The sequence below is a fragment of the Budorcas taxicolor genome, chromosome 17 (genome assembly GCF_023091745.1).
Source record: "Budorcas taxicolor isolate Tak-1 chromosome 17, Takin1.1, whole genome shotgun sequence".
Classification (NCBI taxonomy): domain Eukaryota; kingdom Metazoa; phylum Chordata; class Mammalia; order Artiodactyla; family Bovidae; genus Budorcas; species Budorcas taxicolor.
The window spans coordinates 50,960,992-50,981,745 of NC_068926.1; the positions used below are offsets into that span (position 1 = coordinate 50,960,992).

The following is a 20,754-nucleotide window of genomic DNA, read 5'->3' on the forward strand; positions in this document are numbered from 1 at the left end:
TCGCACTCCATTGTATGGATGGAGGGACCACAGTTTGTCCAACTGTTGATGGACATTTGGGTTGTTCCCACCTTTTGGCTGCTACAACTAATGCTGTCATGAACATTTGTGTACAACTATTTATTTGAACACTGGTTTTGAGTTGGTCACTCTTTCTAAGCAACCCTCAGGCAATCCCTGAGCCTGGTCGCTCTCTGTTCCCCGATCATCTCATTGTCTGGGCACATTTTCTCCCGTGAGACTGTTTATTCACGTGAGACTGAGTATCACTCACTGGTCATCTGCAATGAAAGCTCAGTGGGGCCAGAGCCCTTGTCTCGTTCGCATTATTTTTTTCATTTTGTTTTTATTGGCGCATAGTTGCTTTACAGTGCTGTGTTTATTTCTGCTCTACAGCAAAGTGAATCAGCTATATGTGTATGTATCTCCCCTCTTGCTTGGATTTCCTTCCCGTTTAGGTCACCACAGGGCACTGAGTAGAATTCCCTCTGCTATACAGTGGTTTTTTGTTAGTTAGCTATTTTATGCATAGTGTTGGTAGTGTTTACATGTCAATCCCAATATTCCAGTTCAGCCCTTGTCTTGTTTTATCAACCTCTGTCACCAGGAACAGCACCTGGTGCACATGAAGTGCTCAGTACATGCTCTTGAGTAAGAGACGATGTGAATGAATGAACAAAAAGAGCCTTTGGGGTTCCCCTTTTACATGGACTTTGTGCCCAGGCCCCCGTGTCCCATGTTCTGAGCGTGAATGGTGCTTGGAGGGTAGGCAGTGGGAGCCCCATCCCCTTGCCAGACCTGCCCTCGCCCCCTCCTCCAGCCAGCCCTCCTCTGCATTCACAAATGTCTCCCTCCACGGCTCCCTGTGTCCTAGGTCATCAACTTCCCCTTTCCGACACCCCCCTCTGTGGAGGCCCTCATCGCTGCTGAGGAGCTGCTGATTGCACTGGGTGCCCTGCAGGCTCCCCCAAAAACAGAAAGGTAGGGGAGGGACTTGAGGGAAGCGGGGAGCCCAGCTCCCGCCCCATTCTCCACTCTGACCCCTCTCCGAGCTAACCTTCCATCCTCCAGGGTGAAGCAGCTGCAGAGGTCCCGGCTGAGCTGCCCCATCACTGAGCTGGGCAGGACCATGGCCACGTTCCCCGTGGCGCCACGCTATGCCAAGATGCTGGCGCTGAGCAGGCAACATGGCTGCCTGCCCTACGCCATCACCATCGTGGCCGCCATGACCGTCCGGGAGCTGTTCGAGGAGCTGGACAGGTGGGGGGCTGTGGGACGGGCATTCAGGGATCTGGGTGAGTGGGGAGGGGGCGACCACCCTGGGCTGAGCAATACTGTGAAATCCAGCCTCCTGGGGCATAACTGACTCAGTGAGTGGTCTTCTATGAAATCTGTATCCTCCCTGCGCCCTGCCAGTGTGTTCCAGTCTTTACAGATCTCCGGATGGGGGGGGTCGGAGGGTGGTTTGTTTTTTTATCTTTGCCCTGCCACAAGGCTTGTAGGATCTTAGTTGCCTGACCAGGGATTGATGAACAAACCCGTGCACCCTGCAGTGGAAACCTAGAGTCATAATCACTGGTCCTCCAGGGAATTCCCAAGACCACGATCATGGTGATCAGAGACCCCACCAGGCATTTTCTGGGCCCACTCTGAGTAACTGGCAGGTCCCCTGCCCCTGTGGCCACAAGCATCAGGGCAAAAAGCCCAAGTGGCGTGTGCTCGTAGGCCAGCCGCCAGTGACGAGGAGCTCGCCAGACTGAAGGGCAAGCGGGCCCGCGTGGCTCAGATGAAGAGGATCTGGGCAGGGCAAGGAGCTTCTCTGAAGCTTGGAGACCTAATGGTGCTGCTGGGTGAGTGCCCAATGTGGGCGTGGCCTGTGGGTGGTGGGGAGGGTGGGAGGGCAGGGCAGGGCAGCAAGCAAGTGCTCCCCTCCTCTTCGCACAGGCGCTGTGGGAGCCTGCGAGTACGCAGGCTGCTCACCCCAGTTCTGCGAGGCCAACGGACTGCGGTACAAGGCCATGATGGAGATCCGGCGCCTGCGAGGCCAGCTGACCACCGCAGGTACGGCCCCCCACCACCCTCTGGCCTCCTCCCATCCTTGGGCAACACCCAGCAGAGAACTTGACCCTGTTGACATTCTGAGCAATGTCATCTACATATAGTCAGTTCTCATTTTGCGAATTTACATATTCAATAAAATTGACTGTAGTGTGTGGCACTTGTGTGGTCCTCTGAGGACATACACACGAGCAGGGCAGTGATACCTGGACGCTCTCTCATCAGGTTGTATGTCAATCTCTTTTTTTCCTTGATGATGTCCCTCTCATTGCCCTCTGTCCCAGGTCTAGTGTGGACCAGCTGCTGGCTACACCTCCTGCCCAGTGGCCACATCTAGGGGTCTCTACTCAAGTAAGGTCCAACCCTGGTTTGTTTCTCCAGCAGTGGAGGGGGCCTCTCTTGTTGAAGTTGGGGAGCAGGTGGCAGTTCAGCTCCCCACTTTCCACTCCCGTTTGGTCTGAACAGTGAGGACCAGACCTGTTTGAAACCACATCAGGGCCTGGTGTGGGTGGCAGATCTTCTTTGTCCAGCCCAGGGATCTGCTTCCTTCCCCTGTTTTTCCTTCTTCCTTCTCTTTCAAGTTAAACAACATGGGTTTCACTGAAGGTTTTCTAGAGAAGACAGATCTACATTGCAAACCTCATAACAGAAAGTCCTGGAATTCCCTGGCAGTCCAGCAGTTAGGACTTGGGGCTTCCTCTACAAGGGGCGCAAGTTCCATCCCTGGTCAGGGAACTAAGATCCACAAGCCCACTCTTCCCTCCTGCCTTCCCGGTCCTTCTTGTTTTCACCCTTCTGCTCCCTCCCACTCACAGAGCAAGGCCCAAGGCCCCATCTCCTTTCTCCCTGGTGCACAATGGGCTTCAGATCCTTCTTGTGTGGAAGGAGGAGGCCTCGCCCTGGGTCTCACGCCAGGGCTCCGCAGCACAGGGCCCTCGGGAGAGATGGTCTGTCTCCACGCTGTCCTGCTCAGAGAGCATGGCCCGTGCACTGTGTCTCCTGGGTGGGTGTGCTCCCTGCCCCGAGGCCGACAGGGAGGCGGGTGCACGTTGTCTCAGCATAGTCTGCTGCCCACAAGGAAACTGGGGTTTTGTCCCAAGGAAGGAGCAGACATGTGTGGGCAGCTGTTTCTGCCCCACTGGGGGCTTTGTCTCCCAGCAACCTCTGTGCACAGGGGCCTAGATACACAAGTGGCTGAGGCCAGGCAGACCCAGCCCGGGCCTAGCTGTCTTGACACCTGGCTCTCTTCTCAGTCAACACCATGTGCCCTGAGGCCGGGCTCTTCGTGGACCCCAAGATGCAGCCACCTAACGAGAACCAGGTGACCTACCTGCGGCAGATTGTGACAGCCGGCCTGGGTGACCACCTGGCCCGCAAAGTCCAGAGCGAGGACCTGGTGGACGACAAGTGGAAGAACGCCTACAAGGTTTGCTGCTGGCTCGGGAATGGCCAGTGGGGCAGTCATGCCCAGGGCCCCTGCCCTCCTCATCCTCCCGTCTGTCTCGTGTCCTAGCAGCCTGGGCGCTTAAGACACCTGGCTCTGGACAGTGTCAGGATGCCTGTGAGTGGCAGCTGGGGGGACCCTTGGCTCTGGGTGGGCCTGTCGTTCTCGGTCACTGGTCCCACTGCCCCCAGGAAAGTTCCCACCTAGGACCAAGGTGAAATGGCAATGTAGCCGCTTCTCCCTTTGGGCGTGAGCTTCCCCCCAACTTCATTGAACAGAGACAGAAAGCACATCCCATATTCGCCACTGTAAAATGTACAATTCAGAGGTTTCTGGTCTATTCACAGAGTTGTGTAACCATTACCATAGTTAATTTCAAAACATTTTTATTACCCCAAAAAAGACACCCTGTACCCATCACCATATCACTCCACATTTTTCTGAATCTCCACACCCCTTGAGTCTGCTTTCTGTCTACATGGATTTGCTGTTCTAATGCGTTTCCCATGAATGGGATCCTGCACTGTGTGGCCTTTTACACTGTCTTTTATAGCTCAGTGTCCCATTTTGGGCAGGTCATAACTGTAGCCTGTGTCTGTACCTCTCCCAGCAGGCTACCCACTCCATCGGTGGACACACCCTGCTGGTGTAGCCGTTTGTCTTTTGATGGATGCTGTCCTGCTTTTCTGGCCAAGAGTGTAACTGAATTCACAGGGGTCAGCCTCACGCGCTGCTCATGTATCTCCCAGACTCATCCCCACCTACCATCTCTCTTGCAGACCCCCCTCCTCGACGACCCTGTCTTCATCCACCCCAGTTCTGTGCTCTTCAAGGAGCTCCCTGAGTTTGTGGTCTACCAGGAGATCGTGGAGACCACCAAGATGTACATGAAAGGTAGTGCAACTGGCTGGACCCTCACCTGACCCCCTTCCTCTGGTGAGCTGTGTCACTGAACCTGTGTGAGGAGAGCCCACAAGCCCCTCACTGAGACCCTATCCCCTAATTCCGGGCCCCCAGGTGTCTCAGCCGTGGACATGCAGTGGATCCCAGTCCTGCTGCCTTCTTACTGCCAGTTTGATAAGCCCCTGGAGGAGCCGCCCCCCACCTACTGCCCCGAGAAGGGGCGGTTGCTGTGTCACCGGGCCAGCATGTTCTGTGAGTCAGGGTGACTTCCCAGTGGCCTTGGGCTCCAGACACGTGGTTCCCCACCCTGTGTGCCCTGGGAAGTGTCTGCGTCCTGGGCAGTGTCATCCCAGGCTGCAGGACCCTGCAGATGGGTGGGGATGGGACTGAGCGGGGAGCCGTGGGGATCCATCACGGCCCCTCGCTCACCAGCTCCTGTGCTCCAGATCGCGTTGGCTGGCCGCTCCCGGCTGTCCAGGTGGATTTTCCAGAAGGCCTTGACTGCTACAAACACTTTGCCCGGGTTCTCCTGGAGGGGCAGGTAAGCAGCCCAACAACTCCCTCGGCCTCTTCCTTGGCACCATGGGCAGGTCGTGAGCCCCGGATTCCCCACTGTCCTGTGATCTCTCCCCAGGTCTTCCCCAAGCTGGCCTCATACAAGGGCTGTTTGCTGTCCAGCCCCAGCACGATGCTGAAGACATGGGCCAGGTATGGGCTTCCCTGGGAGCATCGAGGCAGGCAGGTGGTGGAAGAGCTCTGTCTTGGGGCTCCTGTAACAGATCCCTACCCACTGAGGGGCTTAGAACAGCAGACGTATATTCTCTCATAGTTCTGGAGGTTAGAAGTTCAAAGTTGGGGTGTCAGCAGGGCTGCGCTCCCTCTGAAGGCTCCAGGGGAGGAGCCTCCTAGCCTCTTCCCACCCTTGTGGTTCCAGGCACCCCTTGGCCACCACATCCCTCTAGTCTCTCCCTCTCTCTTCCCATGGCTTTCCCTTGTCTCTGTGTCTTCTCAGGTTATCGGATCCAGGGTCCACTCTCTCCTGTTTGACCTTGTCTTAATTACATCTGCAAAGACCTTCTTTCCAAATAAGGTTACATCCTGAGGTTCTAGGCAGACATGGATTTTTGGGGAGATAACTAGCCAACCTGTTGGCTTCAGATGGCTCAGTGGTAAAGAATCTGCCCACAGTGCGGGAGACGTGAGTTCAGTCCCTGGGTCGGGAATATCTCCTGGAGAGGGAAATGGAAACCCTCTTCAGTATTCTTACCTGGAGAATCCCATGGGTAGAGGAACCCAGTGGGCTTCAGTTCACGGGGTTGCAGAGAGTCAGACACGACTTAGTGACTAAACAACAAGTCAGCCTATTATAGAGCTGCCAGGTCCAAGCAGGAGGCACCCTGTACACCTGTGCCCTGGCTACACCTGTGCCCCTGGGGGCTTCTGCCCAGTGAGCATGAAGCCACCCCCATCCCACCCATCATCTTCCTCCTCCTGCCCTTCCTCCTGGTCTCGGCTTATCCCTGCTCCTCTCTTTAGGCTTCCCTGGTGGCTCAGAAGATAAAGAATCCACCTGCACAGTGGGAAACCTGGGTTCAATCCCTAGGTTGGGAAGATCGGTCGGAGAAGGGAATAGCAACCCACTCCAGCATTCTTGCCTGGAGAATCCCCATGGACAGAGGAGCCTGGCTGGCTGCAGTCCATGGGCTCGCAGTCAGACATGGCTAAGCGACTAAGCATACACACTCCTGTCTTTCTTCTTTCTGCCCATGGACCAGTCCCAAGAAGCTGCCTCCCTCTTCCTGAGGCTGGCACCCCAGACCAGGCAAGGGGCTTGAGGCACCAGAAGCAGGCAGACAGGTGTGCACACACACCTGCACTCCCCGGGGATTCACAATGGGGCTGTGGTTCCAGGAGCCCCTGCCTACCAGGTCATTCACCCAGCACTTGGTTTTGAGCATCCACTCTGTGCCGGCCGTGTTCTCGTGCTGGGATCGAGCCACGACCATGTCCTGTGCGATGTTCCAGTGCAGGGAGGTTGAACAACTAGTACAAATGGCAGTTGGTGGCCCAGCCACGAAAGGACAGAGCAGGACATGGGAAGGAGGCATCGGGCAGGGAAAGAAAAGGAAAGCCTGACTGAGCAGGTTCAGAGGAGGCAGGGCTGTGAGGCAGGCAGAGGTCTGGAGGAAGGTTCTAAATGAGACAAGCAGCAAGTACAGAAGCAGCCTGGGTGGGTGGATCAGAGGCAAGTGGTGGGAGGTGATGGAGTCTAGATCCTTTCATCCGCCCGGCACCCCTAGTGAGATGGAGGGAAGGAGACCTCATGGGCAGGGCTGGCCTGGCAGTGGACTTCAAGATGCTCCATGTCCTGCATCCCATGCACAGGCTGCAGCCCAGGACAGAGAGCCTCCTGAGAGCCCTTGTTGCCAAGAAAGCCAACTGCCGAGATGCCTTGCTGGTGGCTTGGAGCAAAAACCCCAAATGTGAGCCTGACCAGGGCGGGTGTCCCACAGCAAGGGGGTTGGGGGGACCATGGGATGGGGCCACCCAGGGGACCTGGGGGTGGTGGGAGGGTCTGCCCTGCAGCTGGCGGGCGGGCACAGAGCCACTCTGACCCCCCCTCCCTCCCTTCTCTGCAGACCTGCTAACCGAGTACCTTGAGTGGCTCCCACAGGCCGTGCACGCTGATGTTGAGAAAGCCTGGCCGCCCACCTGTGACCACTGACACGGCGCCTGCCTGCAGGCCGAGGGGGCCTGGCAGCGATCAGGGTCCGCTGTGGCCACCCTGACTCCAGACTGCACCCAGGGACAGGTGGAGCCCTGGGACACCCTCTTGGCTCAATCCTGGGCACAATTTGCTGCCATCCTGGGCAGTCCAACCTAGGGTGACTTTTCTTAAATATTTATTGCAAAATAGAAAATGGATTTATCTCCCACACTGGTCCCGTTTTAAACATGCTCTGTGGACTACATTAGTCCCTTGTAGAGCAGCAGGGCCTCCTCTGCTCTTCGTTCCCTGCCAGTATGGTACAAGCCCCTCCCCTGCCCCAGCCAGGGAGGGCCCCCAGGGCTCCAGCTGGCTCCTGTGGAGCTGGCGGGGTCAGCTCCCGACAGTCTACGTTGCTGTGTAATAAATCCTAAGTGACAACAGCTGTATACTGAGTCTAGTACATTCTTTTGGTGAATCTCCATGTTGGGTGGGGGGGCTGGTCTGGGAACATCCTGCCTCTGCATACTTGCACACTCAACACACGCACGCGTGCATGTGGAAACTAGTCTGGGTAGATGCTCACAAACGTGTTAGTGGTGATACAGGGCAGAGTGAGCCTATAGAAGTTGATCAGTTTTCTTTTACTTAGGTTTTTGCCCTGAATCAACTTGCACAAATAGAAACACGTAAATTCGGGAATTTCCTGGTGGTTCAGTGGTTAGCACTCTGCACTTTCACTGCTGGGCCCCAGGTTTGATCCCTGGTCAGGGAACTAAGATCCTGCAAGATTTGCAGTGCAGCCAAAAAAGTAAACACATACATTCCATAATATACATACATAAAACAGAACAACAAAGATACGTGGGGGTTAATATTTCCAAAACTATTTACTTTCTCCATAGCATGGCCCGAGTGTTCCCCAACTAGGAGGTATCCCCTATTCCTCTGCCCACATCTAAGCCATCTGCCAGGTCTATATCTATTAGTTCACTTCCAGGATCTGCCCCTTGCGCTTCCCACTTCCACTACTGAGTCACCCCCACTTCCACTGCCAGGGTGCCACCACCAGCTCCCACTTGGGCCGTGGCAGTGGCTTCCTGGCTGGCCTCAGGTCCCCTCTGCCCAACTATGATGAATTTTCCACATGGCAGCCAGAGGGAGCCATTTAAAACATATCACATCCTTCCCCTGCAATAGGTCTTCCAGTGTCTTGGAAGAGTCAACCCTCTCCCGTTGTTTAGTCGCTCAGTTGTGTCCAAGTCTCTGTGACCCCATGGACTGCAGCATGCCAGACTTCCCCTGTCCTTCACCATCTCCTGGAGCTTGCTCAAATTCATGTCCATTGAGTCGGTGATGCCATCCAACCGTCTCATCCTCTGTTGTCCCCTTCTCCTGCCCTTAATCTTTCCCAGCATCAGGATCTTTTCCAATGAGTCAGTTCTTCGCATCAGGTGGCCAAAGTATTGGAGTTTCACCTTCAGCATCAGTCCTTCCAAAGAATACTCAGGTCTGATTTCCTTTGAAATCGACTGGTTTGATCTTGCAGTCCAGGGGACTCTCAAGAGTCTTCTCCAACACCACAGTTGGAAAACATCAATTCTTTGGCGCTCAGCCTTCTTAATGGTCCAACTTTCACATTCGTACATGACTACTGGGAAAACTATAGCTTTGACTATATGGATGTCTCTGCCTTGTAATATGCTGTCTAGGTTTGTCATAGCTTTCCTTCCGAGGAACAAGTGTGTTGATTTCATGACTACTGTCACCGTTCACGGTGATTTTGGAGCCCAATATAAAGTCTGTCACTGTTTCCATTGTTTCCGCATCTATTTGCCTTGAAGTGATGGGACCAGATGCCATGATCTTTGTTTTATTGAATGCTGAGTTTTAAGCCAGCTTTCCACTCTCCTCTTTCACCTTCATCATGAGGCTTTTTAGTTCCTCTTTGCTTTCTGTCATAAGGGTGGTGTCATCTACATATCAGGTTATTGATATTTCTCCCGACACTCTTTATTCCAGCTTGTGCTTTATCCAGCCCAGCATTTCTCATGACGTACTCTGCATATAAGTTAAATAAGCAGGGTGACAATACGCAGCCTTGACGTACTCCTTTCCCAATTTGGAACCAGTCTGTTGTTCCATGTCCAGTTCTAACTGTTGCTTCCTGACCTGCATACAGATTTCTCAAGGGGCAGGTAAAGTGGTCTGGTATTCCCATCTCGAAGAATTTTCCGCCGTTTGTTGTGACCCATACAGTCAAAGGGTTTAACATAGTCAATGAAGCAGAAGTAGATGTTTTTCTGGAGTTCTCTTGCTTTCTCTATGATTCAACAGATGTTGGCAATTTGATCTCTGGTTCCTCTGCCTTTTCAAGTTCTCTGTTCATATACTGTTGAAGCTAGCTTGGAGGATTTTGAACATGACCTTGCTAGCATGTGAAATGAGAGCAATTATGCGATAGTTTGAACATTCTTTGGCGTTGCCCTTCTTTGGGACTGAAATGAAAAATGACCTTTTCCAGTTCTGTGGCCACTGCTGAGTTTTCCAAATTTGTTGGCATATTGAGTGCAACATTTTAACAGCATCATCTTTTAGGATTTGAAATAGCTCAGCTGGAATTCCATTACCTCCACTAGCTTTGTTTGTAGTGATGCTTCCTAAGGCCCATTTGACTTATCAGTCCAGGATGTCTGACTCTAAGTGAATGATCATACCATCGTGGTGATCTGGGTCATTAAGATCTTTTTTGTTTAGTTCTGTGTATTCTTGCCACCTCTTCTTAATCTCTTCTGTTTCTGTTAGGTCCATACCATTTCTGTCCTTTATTGTGCCTATCTCTGCATGAAATGTTCCCTTGGTATCTCTAACTTTCTTGTCCTTGGACAAGGAAATGGCAACCATTGCAGTATTCCTGTCTTTCCCATTCTGTTGTTTTCCTCTATTTCTTTGCATTGTTCACTTAGGAAGGCTTTCTTATCTCTCCTTGCTATTCTTTGAAACTCTGCATTCAGATGGTTATATTTTTTCTTTTCTCCTTTGCCTTTCACTTCTCTTCTTTTCTCAGCTATTTGTAAGGCCCTGTCAAACAGCCAATTTGCCTTTTTGCATTTCTATTTCTTGGGGATTGTTTTGATCACTGACTCCCGTGCAATGTTATGAACCTCTGTCTATGGTTCTTCAGCCACTCTATCAGATCTAATCCCTTGAATCTATTTGTCAATTCCACTGTGACAAATAGTGGATGATATTATATCTATTACTGTGGGCAAGGATCCTTAGAAGAAATGGAGTAGGCCTCATAATCAACAAAAGAGTTTGAAATGCAGTTTTTGGTGCAATCTCAAAAACAACAGAACGATATCGGTTTGTTTTCAAAGCAAACCATTTAATATCACAGTAAACCAAGTCTATGCTCCAACTACTAATGCTGAAGAAGCTTCAGTTGAATGGTTCTATGAAGACCTACAAGATCTCCTAGAACTAACACCAAAAAAAGATCCTCTTTTTATCATAGGGGAATGGAATGCAGAAGTAGAAAGTCTAGCAATACCTGGAGTAACCAGCAAGTTTGGCCTTGGAATACAAAATGAAGCAAGGCCAAGGCTAGCATAATTTTGCAAAGAGAACACACTGGTCAAGAAGAAATACCTTCTTCCAACAATGCAAGAGATGACTCTACACATGGACATCACCAGATGGTCAATACCGAAATCAGAGTGACTATATTCTTTGCAGCCAAAGATAGAGAAGTTCTATGCATAGTCACTCACTTCCGTCATATCTGACTCTTTGCAACCCTATGAATTGTAGCCCACCAGGCTCCTCTGTCCATGGGATTCTCCAGGCAAGAATACAAGAGTGGGTTGCCATGCCCTCCTCAGGAGATCTTCCTGACCTGGGGATCCATCTCATGTCTGCCTGCTTTCCCTGCATTGCACGCAGATGGATTCTTTACCCACAGGAGCCACCTGGGAAGCCGAAAAAAGCTCTACAAAGTCAAGAAAAACAAGACCGGGATCTGACTGTGGCTCAGATCATGAACTCCTTATTGCAAAATTCAGACTTAAATTCAAGAAAGTAGGGAAAACCACTAGGCCATTCAGATATGACCTAATCAAATCCCTTACAGTTATACAGTGGAAGTGAACTCTGTTCTACTCTCATTCATTAAAAGCAAATTCCATCCCCCACTGCTCTCAACCTCAGGGCCTTTGCATCTGCTATGTCCTCTGTTTCTGCAGTGTCCCGCCACTCACACACTTTATCTATGGCAGCTCCCACATCCTCCCCCTTTAGTCTCCATGTCATTACTATTACTGTCTTCATAAGATTTACTGCTCCTTGCTTATTGCTAGCTTTCTAAACTGGAATACCAAGTCTGGGAGGGGTGTGAAATCTTGCATGCCATATCTGGGGATTCAAGGGTAATTGACACTACCGGAGCACACAGTAGGTGCTCAGTGTGTCCACTAGGTGCTTAGGAGTCCTTAAATGAATGAATGGCCAGTTGCAAAACCCTCCTTAGAAAGTTAGTGTTTTCCAACTGCTCGATGACCCGAATCACTAGGAGTGTTAGTTTAAAACCGCAGGCTCCCTGCTGACCTGAATGGGAATCTTCAGGGGAGGGGACAGGGGCATCTGTGATTGAGACCAGGGGCATTTGACTAGCACTGCCCTCTCCAATGAAACCCACTTCTTAAGTCAGATGATCCGCAGAATTTAGGTCCCCTTTCCTGATTTGCTGTATGACTGATCCAGCTGCTGCTGCTGCTAAGGCACTTCAGTCGTGTCCGACTCTGTGCGACCCCATAGACGCAGCCCACCAGGCTCCGCTGTCCCTGGGATTCTCCAGGCAAGAACACTAGAGTGGGTTGCCATTTCCTTCTCCAATGCATGAAAGTGAAAAGTGAAAGTGAGGTCGCTCAGTCGTGTCCGACTCTCAGCGACCCCATGGACTGCAGCACACTAGGCTCCTCCGTCCATGGGATTTTCAAGGCAAGAGTACTGGAGTAGGTTGCCCTTTCCCTTGCCTTCTCCGGACTGATCCAGAGGAGGTGGTTAAAAAAAAAGAAAGAGAGAGAAGAAAAAAGAAAAACCTGGAGATGCCGGGGATTGAACCCGGGGCCTCATACATGCAAAGCATGCGCTCTACCACTGAGCTACATCCCCTCCCTTAGAAGGCTGTCTTCTTGGAATGAGGATATAGGAAATCACATTTTTCTCCTCTTTTCCAAACGTGGCGTTCGTTCTGGACACTCAGAATTCAGTCCCTGAGTGCCTTTACCAATTCAAATAGGTCCACATCCCGAGGAGCCCGCTAGCCAGGGACGCCCAGCACTGAGCGGATGGAGATTGTATTGCGGAGTGGATGTGGCAGGGAAAGAATGGTATTTCTTTATGAGTCCGGCTGGAGAATGCTTAGTAAGTTGCATCCTCGTTAGTATAGTGGTGAGTATCCCCGCCTGTCACGCGGGAGACCGGGGTTCGATTCCCCGACGGGGAGGCTAACAAGACGTTTTAAAATTCACTATAATCTCCAAAATGTCTCCCTAAACAGTGTACGGATAGATAAACGAAAGCCATGCTAATCGCGTTTCTGACCAGTACATGATGTCCGTGGCCCCAAGAACATAGTGAAAAGGACCTGGTACTCAACCAGAAGCAGTATAAGCCCTCTTTTATGTAAGAATAAACATGCAGTGAGTGTATTCATATTTGTATGTTTAAGAAAATTTATTTTAACACATTATTATGGCTATAGTTTAAAATGAAAATTGCTCAGAGAACAGATTTCACATGCTATCATGACAAGAAAAGAAGTGGTTATTGTGTCAGATAATGAAAAACTGTACTGTGGTTAATTTCAGACTATATAAATGTATCTAATCACATTGTACACCATAAACTTACACAATGTTAAATAATTATATCTTAAGAAATCGATAAAATTTTAACAAAATCTTATATTGAAGTATAGTTGATTAGCAATGTCGTCTTGGTTACATTTCTGATCACAATTAATGACAACTAGAGCACACGTTATATAGCTCCTATCGCGTACAGGATAGTACGCGCAAGCACTTAGCAGGTGTGCATTCATTTAGTCCTCACAGCAAGTCTGGTGGGGGTCAGTTTATGACATTAAACAGATGAAATGCAGGCACAGAGAAAGGGTCCAATAACTTGTCTAAGGTCACATAAATCACAATCTGGTCTAGACACTGGTTACTTCTGGGGAAAACTGGGATAAGGTGGGAGTGACTCTGCCTTTCCCAAATCCTGTACTTCCGTTGACTGTAGATTTTTTCACTCTCCTTCCCTTCCTTCCTTCCTTTCTTCCACACTGGATTTTATCAAGTTGATACACTACTATGCTTTCATGAAAAGTAGCAGTAGGGTCTCCTGCCATATCTCCTCTCTCCTGAAGGAATTCTGGAGATGCTGCTTTGGTGTATGTTATCTCACTGGTCTTCTTGCTGCCACTTGAGTCTCTCCTGTCCATTCTCCACAAGAAAGCCAAGGGAGACTTTTAAGACGTAAATAATATCACTCTCTCCCCAGAGGCTTTCCCACACAGAAGAAAGTACAAACCCTTTACCATGGCCTTCAAGAAGGGCAAGACCTGGCCTCTGTCCACCTCTTTCTCCTTGCCTCCTACCTTCTGCCCCCTCACCCTCTCTGCCTCTTCCATACTGGCTTCCTTTCCATTCCTACAAATAGCCCGACTCTTTCAGCCCCAGGGCCTTTGCATCAGCTTTGCCTCTACTCCAGAGGCTCTTCCTCAGCGGGCTCTTCCTGCTCCAAGTCTTCCCAGCATTCCCTTCCTCTTACTGCCCCCATAACCAGGTATTCCACCCCCTCACTACCATTTATTTTGCTTCTTAGCATTCCTATCACAAGGAGCTATTTTGTTACCGTATTTGTGACTGGATCACATAGATATTAAGTGCTTCGTAAACACTTATTAAACGACTTCACATCATGAAGGACCTACCCACTTGCTCAACCTCTCCCAAACAGTACTCCCTACCCATCCATCTCCCAAAGGGCAGGGAAGCAGAGAGAGCCGAACCTGGATGCCGACCTGTTGATTTCTTGGTGCCTTGAAGCTGAGCAGGTGTCACGGGTGAGGTGGCTATGCTTAGAGTCTGGATCTGAGTCACTGCCCCGAGGAAAGCCACAATCTGGCCTATAAGGCATCCCACACGCCTTGGCGTGGTCAACATCCTTGCTATGCCTTGGGCTGCTCCGGGAGCTGCACCCAAGGGGAGACCTTATCCTTTTGCTCAGAGAAGAGATCCTGAGAAAGCGGAACTCTGAGAAAGGTAAGATTCAACTAATATTTTTAAGCACCTATTAAGTGCCAGGCACTGTTGTCGGCCTTAAGCGATACAGCAGTGACCGAGGCTGATGACTTCTCTGCCCGTCGTGGATCTGTCATTCTCGCTGGGGAAGGGAGGCAACAGATGGTGGACAAGGAAAACAGTACCTAGGCTAACAGTGAACAATACAGGGCTGGGGTAGTGGTGGGAGGCGTGGTCAGGGAAAGCTTCTCGGAGGCGACGACCTTGAAGGACGAGAGGGGTGAGGTGCGGGGCAATCCTGAAAGGCGTGCATTCCGGCTGATCCAGGTCCCCCAGCAGCGGATCTCCTGGTCGATGACGCGGGGCCCATAGATCACGAGGAGGAAAGAAATGCAGCCTTACGCCAGCAGTGGCCGAAATAGCTCAGTTGGGAGAGCGTTAGACTGAAGATCTAAAGGTCCCTGGTTCGATCCCGGGTTTCGGCAGTGATATTTTTTCTTTTTCCCCCCTTTCCCTCCTGTGTCGGGGGAAAACAATACGAAATTATTCTTCCGAATTAATAAAAGGATTTCATTTTCTTTGTTTAAAACAGTTTCAAGTACTATCAAAGGGAAGCCAAGACAGTATGGGAACTTCCTCACACTTCCCCGACTGGAAAAATCCGACAAGTCCAAGAATTACTTGACTCCATTTCTTTCATTTCCTAAACTATCTCTGTTAGACGTTTGTTGACGTCTGTTGGTTACTTTTTGCTGGTTATTTTTTGCTGCTTATTAATTTCTGTTCTCAGAACCCTCGTGACTAAATCACGAGCAGAGGAGGAAACGGACTTTTTAAGACGGAATTAAATGAAGTGGAACTTTGCCTTTTTGTATTTTGTAAGAAAAGATGAGATATTTAACCTTTTAGAACACGTCACTGGTTAAGGAACGCTAAGGAACACTGAGTATACCTTTAAGGGCTGAGCTGAAAAGCCGCTAACAGAGCTAGTCCTCGTTAGTATAGTGGTGAGTATCCCCGCCTGTCACGCGGGAGACCGGGGTTCGATTCCCCGACGGGGAGGCGACTTGTTTTCTACCGCGTGTATTTTAATTTCGGCGACTTGTTTTCTACCGCGTGTATTTTAATTTCGGCGACTTGTTTTCTACCGCGTGTATTTTAATTTCATTTCTTTTTCAAGCCAATGCTTCAACTTTCATAAAAATTCCTTGCTGCTGCTGCTAAGTCGCTTCAGTCGTCTCCGACTCTGTGCGACCCCATAGACGGCAGCCCACCAGGCTCCCCCGTCCCTGGGATTCTCCAGGCAAGAGTACTGGAGTGGGGTGCCATTGCCTTCTCCGAAAATTCCTTACTCTTCTCTTAAAAAATGAATCTGGCAAGCAAGCGAGATTTGGTCGGGCGGTTGTCTTGTTAACTGCTTGGTTACAGTCACCCACGAGCGCCCTCACTTCTTTCCTTGGTTACAAGAAAGAAAAAGTTCTCACATTGAAGCGGAATTTTCCATTTCCGGCATGCCACAACGCCGCTGTCAAGTGTTTGGTTTATATAATGGTTTCCCCACATAAAACTGTTTCTCTCTAAAACCAGAAGATGCTCACTCTGCTGCAAATATTTCATCTTCTTAGGTCTTGCGCGGGCTCAGAGGTTGGCCTTCAGAAAATGTTAATGGATTTGAAACAGAGCGATTCTAAACCGAACTCTTTCCTCCTCTTAATTCACTTGCAGACTGAATTTTTTAAATATAGCTATCATTCTCCCCAGGCTCCTAGTCTTCAATCATTTATTTGTCTGTTCATTTTTTTGTTTGTTTGTTTCACACTAATTCTATGAATATCTACTGAGTAGTTGTCTGCCAGGCACTGTTCATGGCACAGAAGATCGAGCGGAAAGCAAGACAGAGCAGGCTCTGCTCTTATGAACCTACCAAGTCAGGGACACAGACAATTAACACAGTGTAAAAACAGGTTCTGAGACCGATATATACTATGAAGAAAACCAAAACAAATCAAAGTGAATGCAAAGGGTTCATGGGTGCCTTTTTTATTAAAAACCTAAAAAAAGAATTTTTTTTTTTGGCCATCAGCACGTCAGGTGGCATCTTATTGCCTCAACCAGAGATCAAACTCGCCCCCCTGAAGTAGGAGGGTTAAGTCTTAAAGACTGGACTGCCAGGGATATCCCCACAGATCCTTTTAGAGTTAGTCAGGAAGGCCTTTCTGAGGACCCTGACAGTAAGAAAAAGATGATCATGAGTATATCTGCTTTCCATGCCAAGAGAATGGCAAGTGCAAAGGCCCTGAGGTGCAGGGAGTCTGGTCTGCCTGAGGAACAGCAAAGACAGGCGTGTGGCTAGAGTTCTCCTAGAGAAGAGGAGGGGAGTATGGGAGGGACACTGGTGGGGCAGGGTCCCCCAGACGCCAGATCACAGAGATGCCAGATCACTGAGAGCCTTAAAGGCCACAGTTAGGAGCATGGGTTTGATTCTAAGTTTTACACATGAGTTTTAAACGTGATCGGGCTTGTCTGGAGCAGAGCAATCAGGGACACTTACTGAACTGACTACAACCCCTCAACTGGCTTCCAAGGTCCAGAATACCTCCGCCGAAGCCACTATCCTTCTTCCATTCTTCAGGTAAGGTCGCTCTTGTGGTTGTCCCCTTGAGCTACGGGAATAAGGTTAGACAATGGCTTTCGACAGAGCCCCATTCCACACTGCACCCCAGTGCCCTCCTGTTCTTTCTCTGTTTCACCAAACAGCATCAGCAAAGCATCAGTCCACACATGGGGTGATTATGCAAAGCAATAGGCCTTTGCTGGAGTTCATGAAGTGAAGTGAAGTGAAGTGAAGTCACTCAGTTGTGTCCGACTCTTTGCGACCCCGTGGACTGTAGCCCACTATGCTCCTCTGTCCATGGGATTTTCCAGGCAAGAGTACTGGAGTGGGTTGCCATTTCCTATAACAGCATTTTTAATGATGAGAACTGGCATTTTAGAGCACGGGTCTTGTACCAGGCACTGTTCTAAACCTTCTCTGTGTGAAGGAGACGTATCATTTGACATCCCTTATATGTGGAATATAAAAAGAAATGATACAAGCGAACTTACTTACAAAACAGAAAGAGATTCAAACTTAGAAAATGAACTCACAGTTGCCACAGGGAAGGGATAGTTAGGGAGTTTGGGAAGGTCATGTACACACTATATATTTTAAATGGATAACAATCAAAAGCACATGGAGCTCTCTTCAATGTCATGTGATGGCCTGGATGGGAGGGAGCTTTGGGGGAGAATGGGTACATGTATGGCGGCCTCCCTTCACTGTTCACCTGAAACTAACACAACATTGTCAATTGGCTATAACCCAAAACAAATTGTTTCTGGAGTCAAAATGAAAATGAAAAAATAAATAAATAAAAAGATCAACCTTCTCTGCATATCATTCAATGGTCACAATCACTCTATGAAGTAGTTACTATTCAAATCTCCATTTCACAGAGAAGGCCCGGAGAGGTAAGATAATGAAATCACAGCTGCTGGGTCCAGTGTCCTGGGCACCAGTTCATTTGGACTTTACTTTGAAGAGTTTCAGGTATCCACAGCCTGGAAGAGAGATGATCAGTTGAGGACTGAGGTAGCAGGGTATTTTCAGGTGTGTTCTGCACATCATAGTAAGTGACTCTTTCCTACCAGGAAATCTCAAGTGCTGGTGGGAAAAGGTGAAGCCTCAGTTTTCTGCGTTCTCCTTGTCTCTCACCTAACCGGTGAGTGGCAACTTGTTGACTTGAAGGAAACTCCATTTTCATCAAAGTATAGTTAATTTACAGTGCTCTGTTAGTTTCAAGTGTATAGCAAAGGTCATGCATATATATATCCTTTTTCAGTTATACATAGATAAAAATATAAGTCACCGAAAGTTGGAATGATTGTAAAGAACAAGAAACTAGAGATTTCTGGGTGAGAGTACAGTGGGGGCAAGTCCTTATTCATTGGAAAGAAACTCTTTATTTTCCTTTCCTTCTTTTCTGATTGTGAGGAGCAACATTCACGAATAGGTCTGTCTCCTTCTGTTCCTTGGTTCTGGTATCAGTTAGAATTTCGGCTACTGGCTGCAGAGCTATGAACCACAGGCCTAGTTCAGAAACATAAAAGTCAAGTCCGGATTTATTTTGGTTTGTTTTTGCTAAACTGCAACACCCATTTAAATATACAAAATTTTATTTGAAAAAAAAAATCTCTAAAGAATAGACTATAGCAGAGAATTTCGGAAACCACATTGAGGAGGGAGGGGGATGTAGCTCAGTGGTAGAGCGCATGCTTTGCATGTATGAGGCCCCGGGTTCGATCCCCGGCATCTCCACTATAGTATCTCTTTTTCCGTGATTTCATTTTACTTGAATTTCTGCAGGTGTTCACCATACAAACACCTCGGACGTGATTATAACAGGAGGTATTACAGTCAATCCTAAAGGATCAGCCCTGAATATTCATTTGAAGGACTGATGCTGAAGCTCCAATACTTTGGCCACTTGACGTGAAAAATTGACTCATTAGAAAAGACCCTGATGCGGGGAAAGACTGAAGGCAGGAGGAGAAGGGGATGACAGAGGATGAGACGGTTGGATGGTATCACTGACTCAATGGACATGAGTTTGAGCAAGCTCTGGGAGATGGTGAAGGACAGGGAAGCCTGGCGTCCTGCAGTCCATGGGGTCGCAAAGTGTTGGACATGACTGAGGGACTGAACGGATTACTCCTCCAGTCACTACGTGAAAATGAGATTTTTACAATAGATGTGATCTCCCCTTGCTTAATTCCCTAACACTCCCAAGTAATTTTGTTCAGTTCAGTTCAGTTCAGTCGCTCAGTCGTGTCAGACTCTTTGCAACCCCATGAATCACAGCATGCAAGGCCTCCCTGTCCATCACCAACTCCCAGAGTTCACTCAGATTCACGTCCATCGAGTCAGTGATGCCATCCAGCCATCTCATCCTCTGTCGTCCCCTTCTCCTCCTGCCCCCAATCCCTCCCAGCATCAGAGTCTTTTCCAGTGAGTCAACTCTTCGCATGAGGTGGCCAAAGTACTGGAGTTTCAGCTTTAGCATCATTCCTTCCAAAGAAATCCCAGGGCTGATCTCCTTCAGAATGGACTGGTTGGATCTCCTTGCAGTTCAAGGGACTTTCAAGAGTCTTCTCCAACACCACACTTCAAAAGCATCAATTCTTCGGCGCTCAGCCTTCTTCACAGCCCAACTCTCACATCTATACATGACCATTGGAAAAACCATAGCCTTGACTAGATGGACCTTTGCTGTTAGAAGAGGCAAAAGGAAACAGTTACAAGAAACATGTCAAGGCAAAACCTGACCTGATGACTGAAACCACAGCAAAAGTGAGAACAATCATTTAGGGAGTTTACCCCCTGCTTCCTGGCATTTGACTGCAGTTAGAAGCTTGGAGGCCTGGTGACTCATTCCAGGACGTGAGACGGCAAGCTTGGAAGTCCTTCAAAGGTCTGAGCAACTGTGCTGGCCCTTGCTCTTTTTTCTGCTCTCAGTAACGACCATTTTTCAAAGGCAGCCACCCAAAAAGGAAACCAGCAGTTCGAGGAGGCAGCATTTTGCTTCCCGCTTCCTCCCCAACAGGCCACAAATGAATGCATGAATGGCTGTGGTGCACAAACCTTTTCAACCTATATTTGTACCCTGTATGTATTTTATCATTAAAAATAAAAGCTATTTTATTAAAAGAAAGGGATCCTGTTGCACTCTGTGGGGTTGGCAGTTCTTTGTCAGCCATCAAATCCTTTCTCTCATTTGATCTGACGTCATATTTTAAATCATAAAAACAGCTCAGCTTAGAGCTGGAGGGATCTGACTCTGCACAGCCCTCATGTTTTGAGACGAAACTGAAATTCATGAAATGACTCACCAGTTAGGGAGTCAAATACCGGTGACAGCTTTTCTTTGTAAGTAAATTCCATGAAGGTTATTTCTCCCTAAATGTCAACAAGGTTTTAAGAGAAAAAAAAAGTTGAGATTATTTTTAAAGTTATCAGACCTCACACGAAATGAATCGTATGCTTCTGTTTTACTGTGTACTTATGATTAAATATTTCTAATGGCACAATGATAAAGAAAAAAACACCATAAGGAAGAAAGAACAAGGCTTGTGCTGGGAAATGGAGCTTTCTAGAAAAGATGTCTTGAATCTTTGGGGGAAAAAATGTTTTCCAATCATTAGATATGGTTTCACAATTTAAAAAATCAAAGCCCTTTGTATGAGGTACCAAAGTAGTCACATTCATGGGACTGCCCTTATGGTCCTCTGGGTAAGAC

At 48.8% G+C, this 20,754-nt stretch overlaps 1 protein-coding gene and 5 non-coding genes across 7 annotated transcripts in view; 5 read left to right on the forward strand and 1 right to left on the reverse strand.

Annotated features, from left to right (window-relative positions):
• Positions 1–7,545, forward strand: part of DHX37 (DEAH-box helicase 37) — a 30,772-nt gene extending 23,227 nt beyond the window's left edge. The window contains exons 17-27 of one of the 2 annotated variants that reach the window (XR_008200803.1): positions 875–981; positions 1,072–1,260; positions 1,726–1,850; positions 1,945–2,061; positions 3,312–3,484; positions 4,282–4,396; positions 4,520–4,657; positions 4,838–4,946; positions 5,040–5,113; positions 6,791–6,888; positions 7,045–7,073. Coding sequence is in view for 1 of the 2 variants with exons in the window: in XM_052654594.1 (XP_052510554.1) it covers positions 875–981; positions 1,072–1,260; positions 1,726–1,850; positions 1,945–2,061; positions 3,312–3,484; positions 4,282–4,396; positions 4,520–4,657; positions 4,852–4,946; positions 5,040–5,113; positions 6,791–6,888; positions 7,045–7,130 (1,317 nt within the window). In the remaining variant the exon portion in view is untranslated. Of the gene's footprint in view, positions 1–874; positions 982–1,071; positions 1,261–1,725; positions 1,851–1,944; positions 2,062–3,311; positions 3,485–4,281; positions 4,397–4,519; positions 4,658–4,837; positions 4,947–5,039; positions 5,114–6,790; positions 6,889–7,044 lie in introns of both variants that reach the window. The other variant, XM_052654594.1, reaches the window with a different exon arrangement.
• Positions 7,546–12,212: 4,667 nt separating this feature from the next.
• TRNAA-UGC (transfer RNA alanine (anticodon UGC)) lies at positions 12,213–12,284 on the reverse strand. The gene has a single exon. It is a non-coding gene; the product is annotated as a tRNA-Ala (tRNA).
• A 262-nt stretch (positions 12,285–12,546) lies between these two features.
• On the forward strand, positions 12,547–12,618 carry TRNAD-GUC (transfer RNA aspartic acid (anticodon GUC)). Its single transcript has one exon. It is a non-coding gene; the product is annotated as a tRNA-Asp (tRNA).
• Positions 12,619–14,831: 2,213 nt separating this feature from the next.
• TRNAF-GAA (transfer RNA phenylalanine (anticodon GAA)) lies at positions 14,832–14,904 on the forward strand. Its single transcript has one exon. It is a non-coding gene; the product is annotated as a tRNA-Phe (tRNA).
• Positions 14,905–15,409: 505 nt separating this feature from the next.
• On the forward strand, positions 15,410–15,481 carry TRNAD-GUC (transfer RNA aspartic acid (anticodon GUC)). The gene has a single exon. It is a non-coding gene; the product is annotated as a tRNA-Asp (tRNA).
• A 3,223-nt stretch (positions 15,482–18,704) lies between these two features.
• Positions 18,705–18,776, forward strand: TRNAA-UGC (transfer RNA alanine (anticodon UGC)). Its single transcript has one exon. It is a non-coding gene; the product is annotated as a tRNA-Ala (tRNA).
• Positions 18,777–20,754: the final 1,978 nt, after the last annotated feature.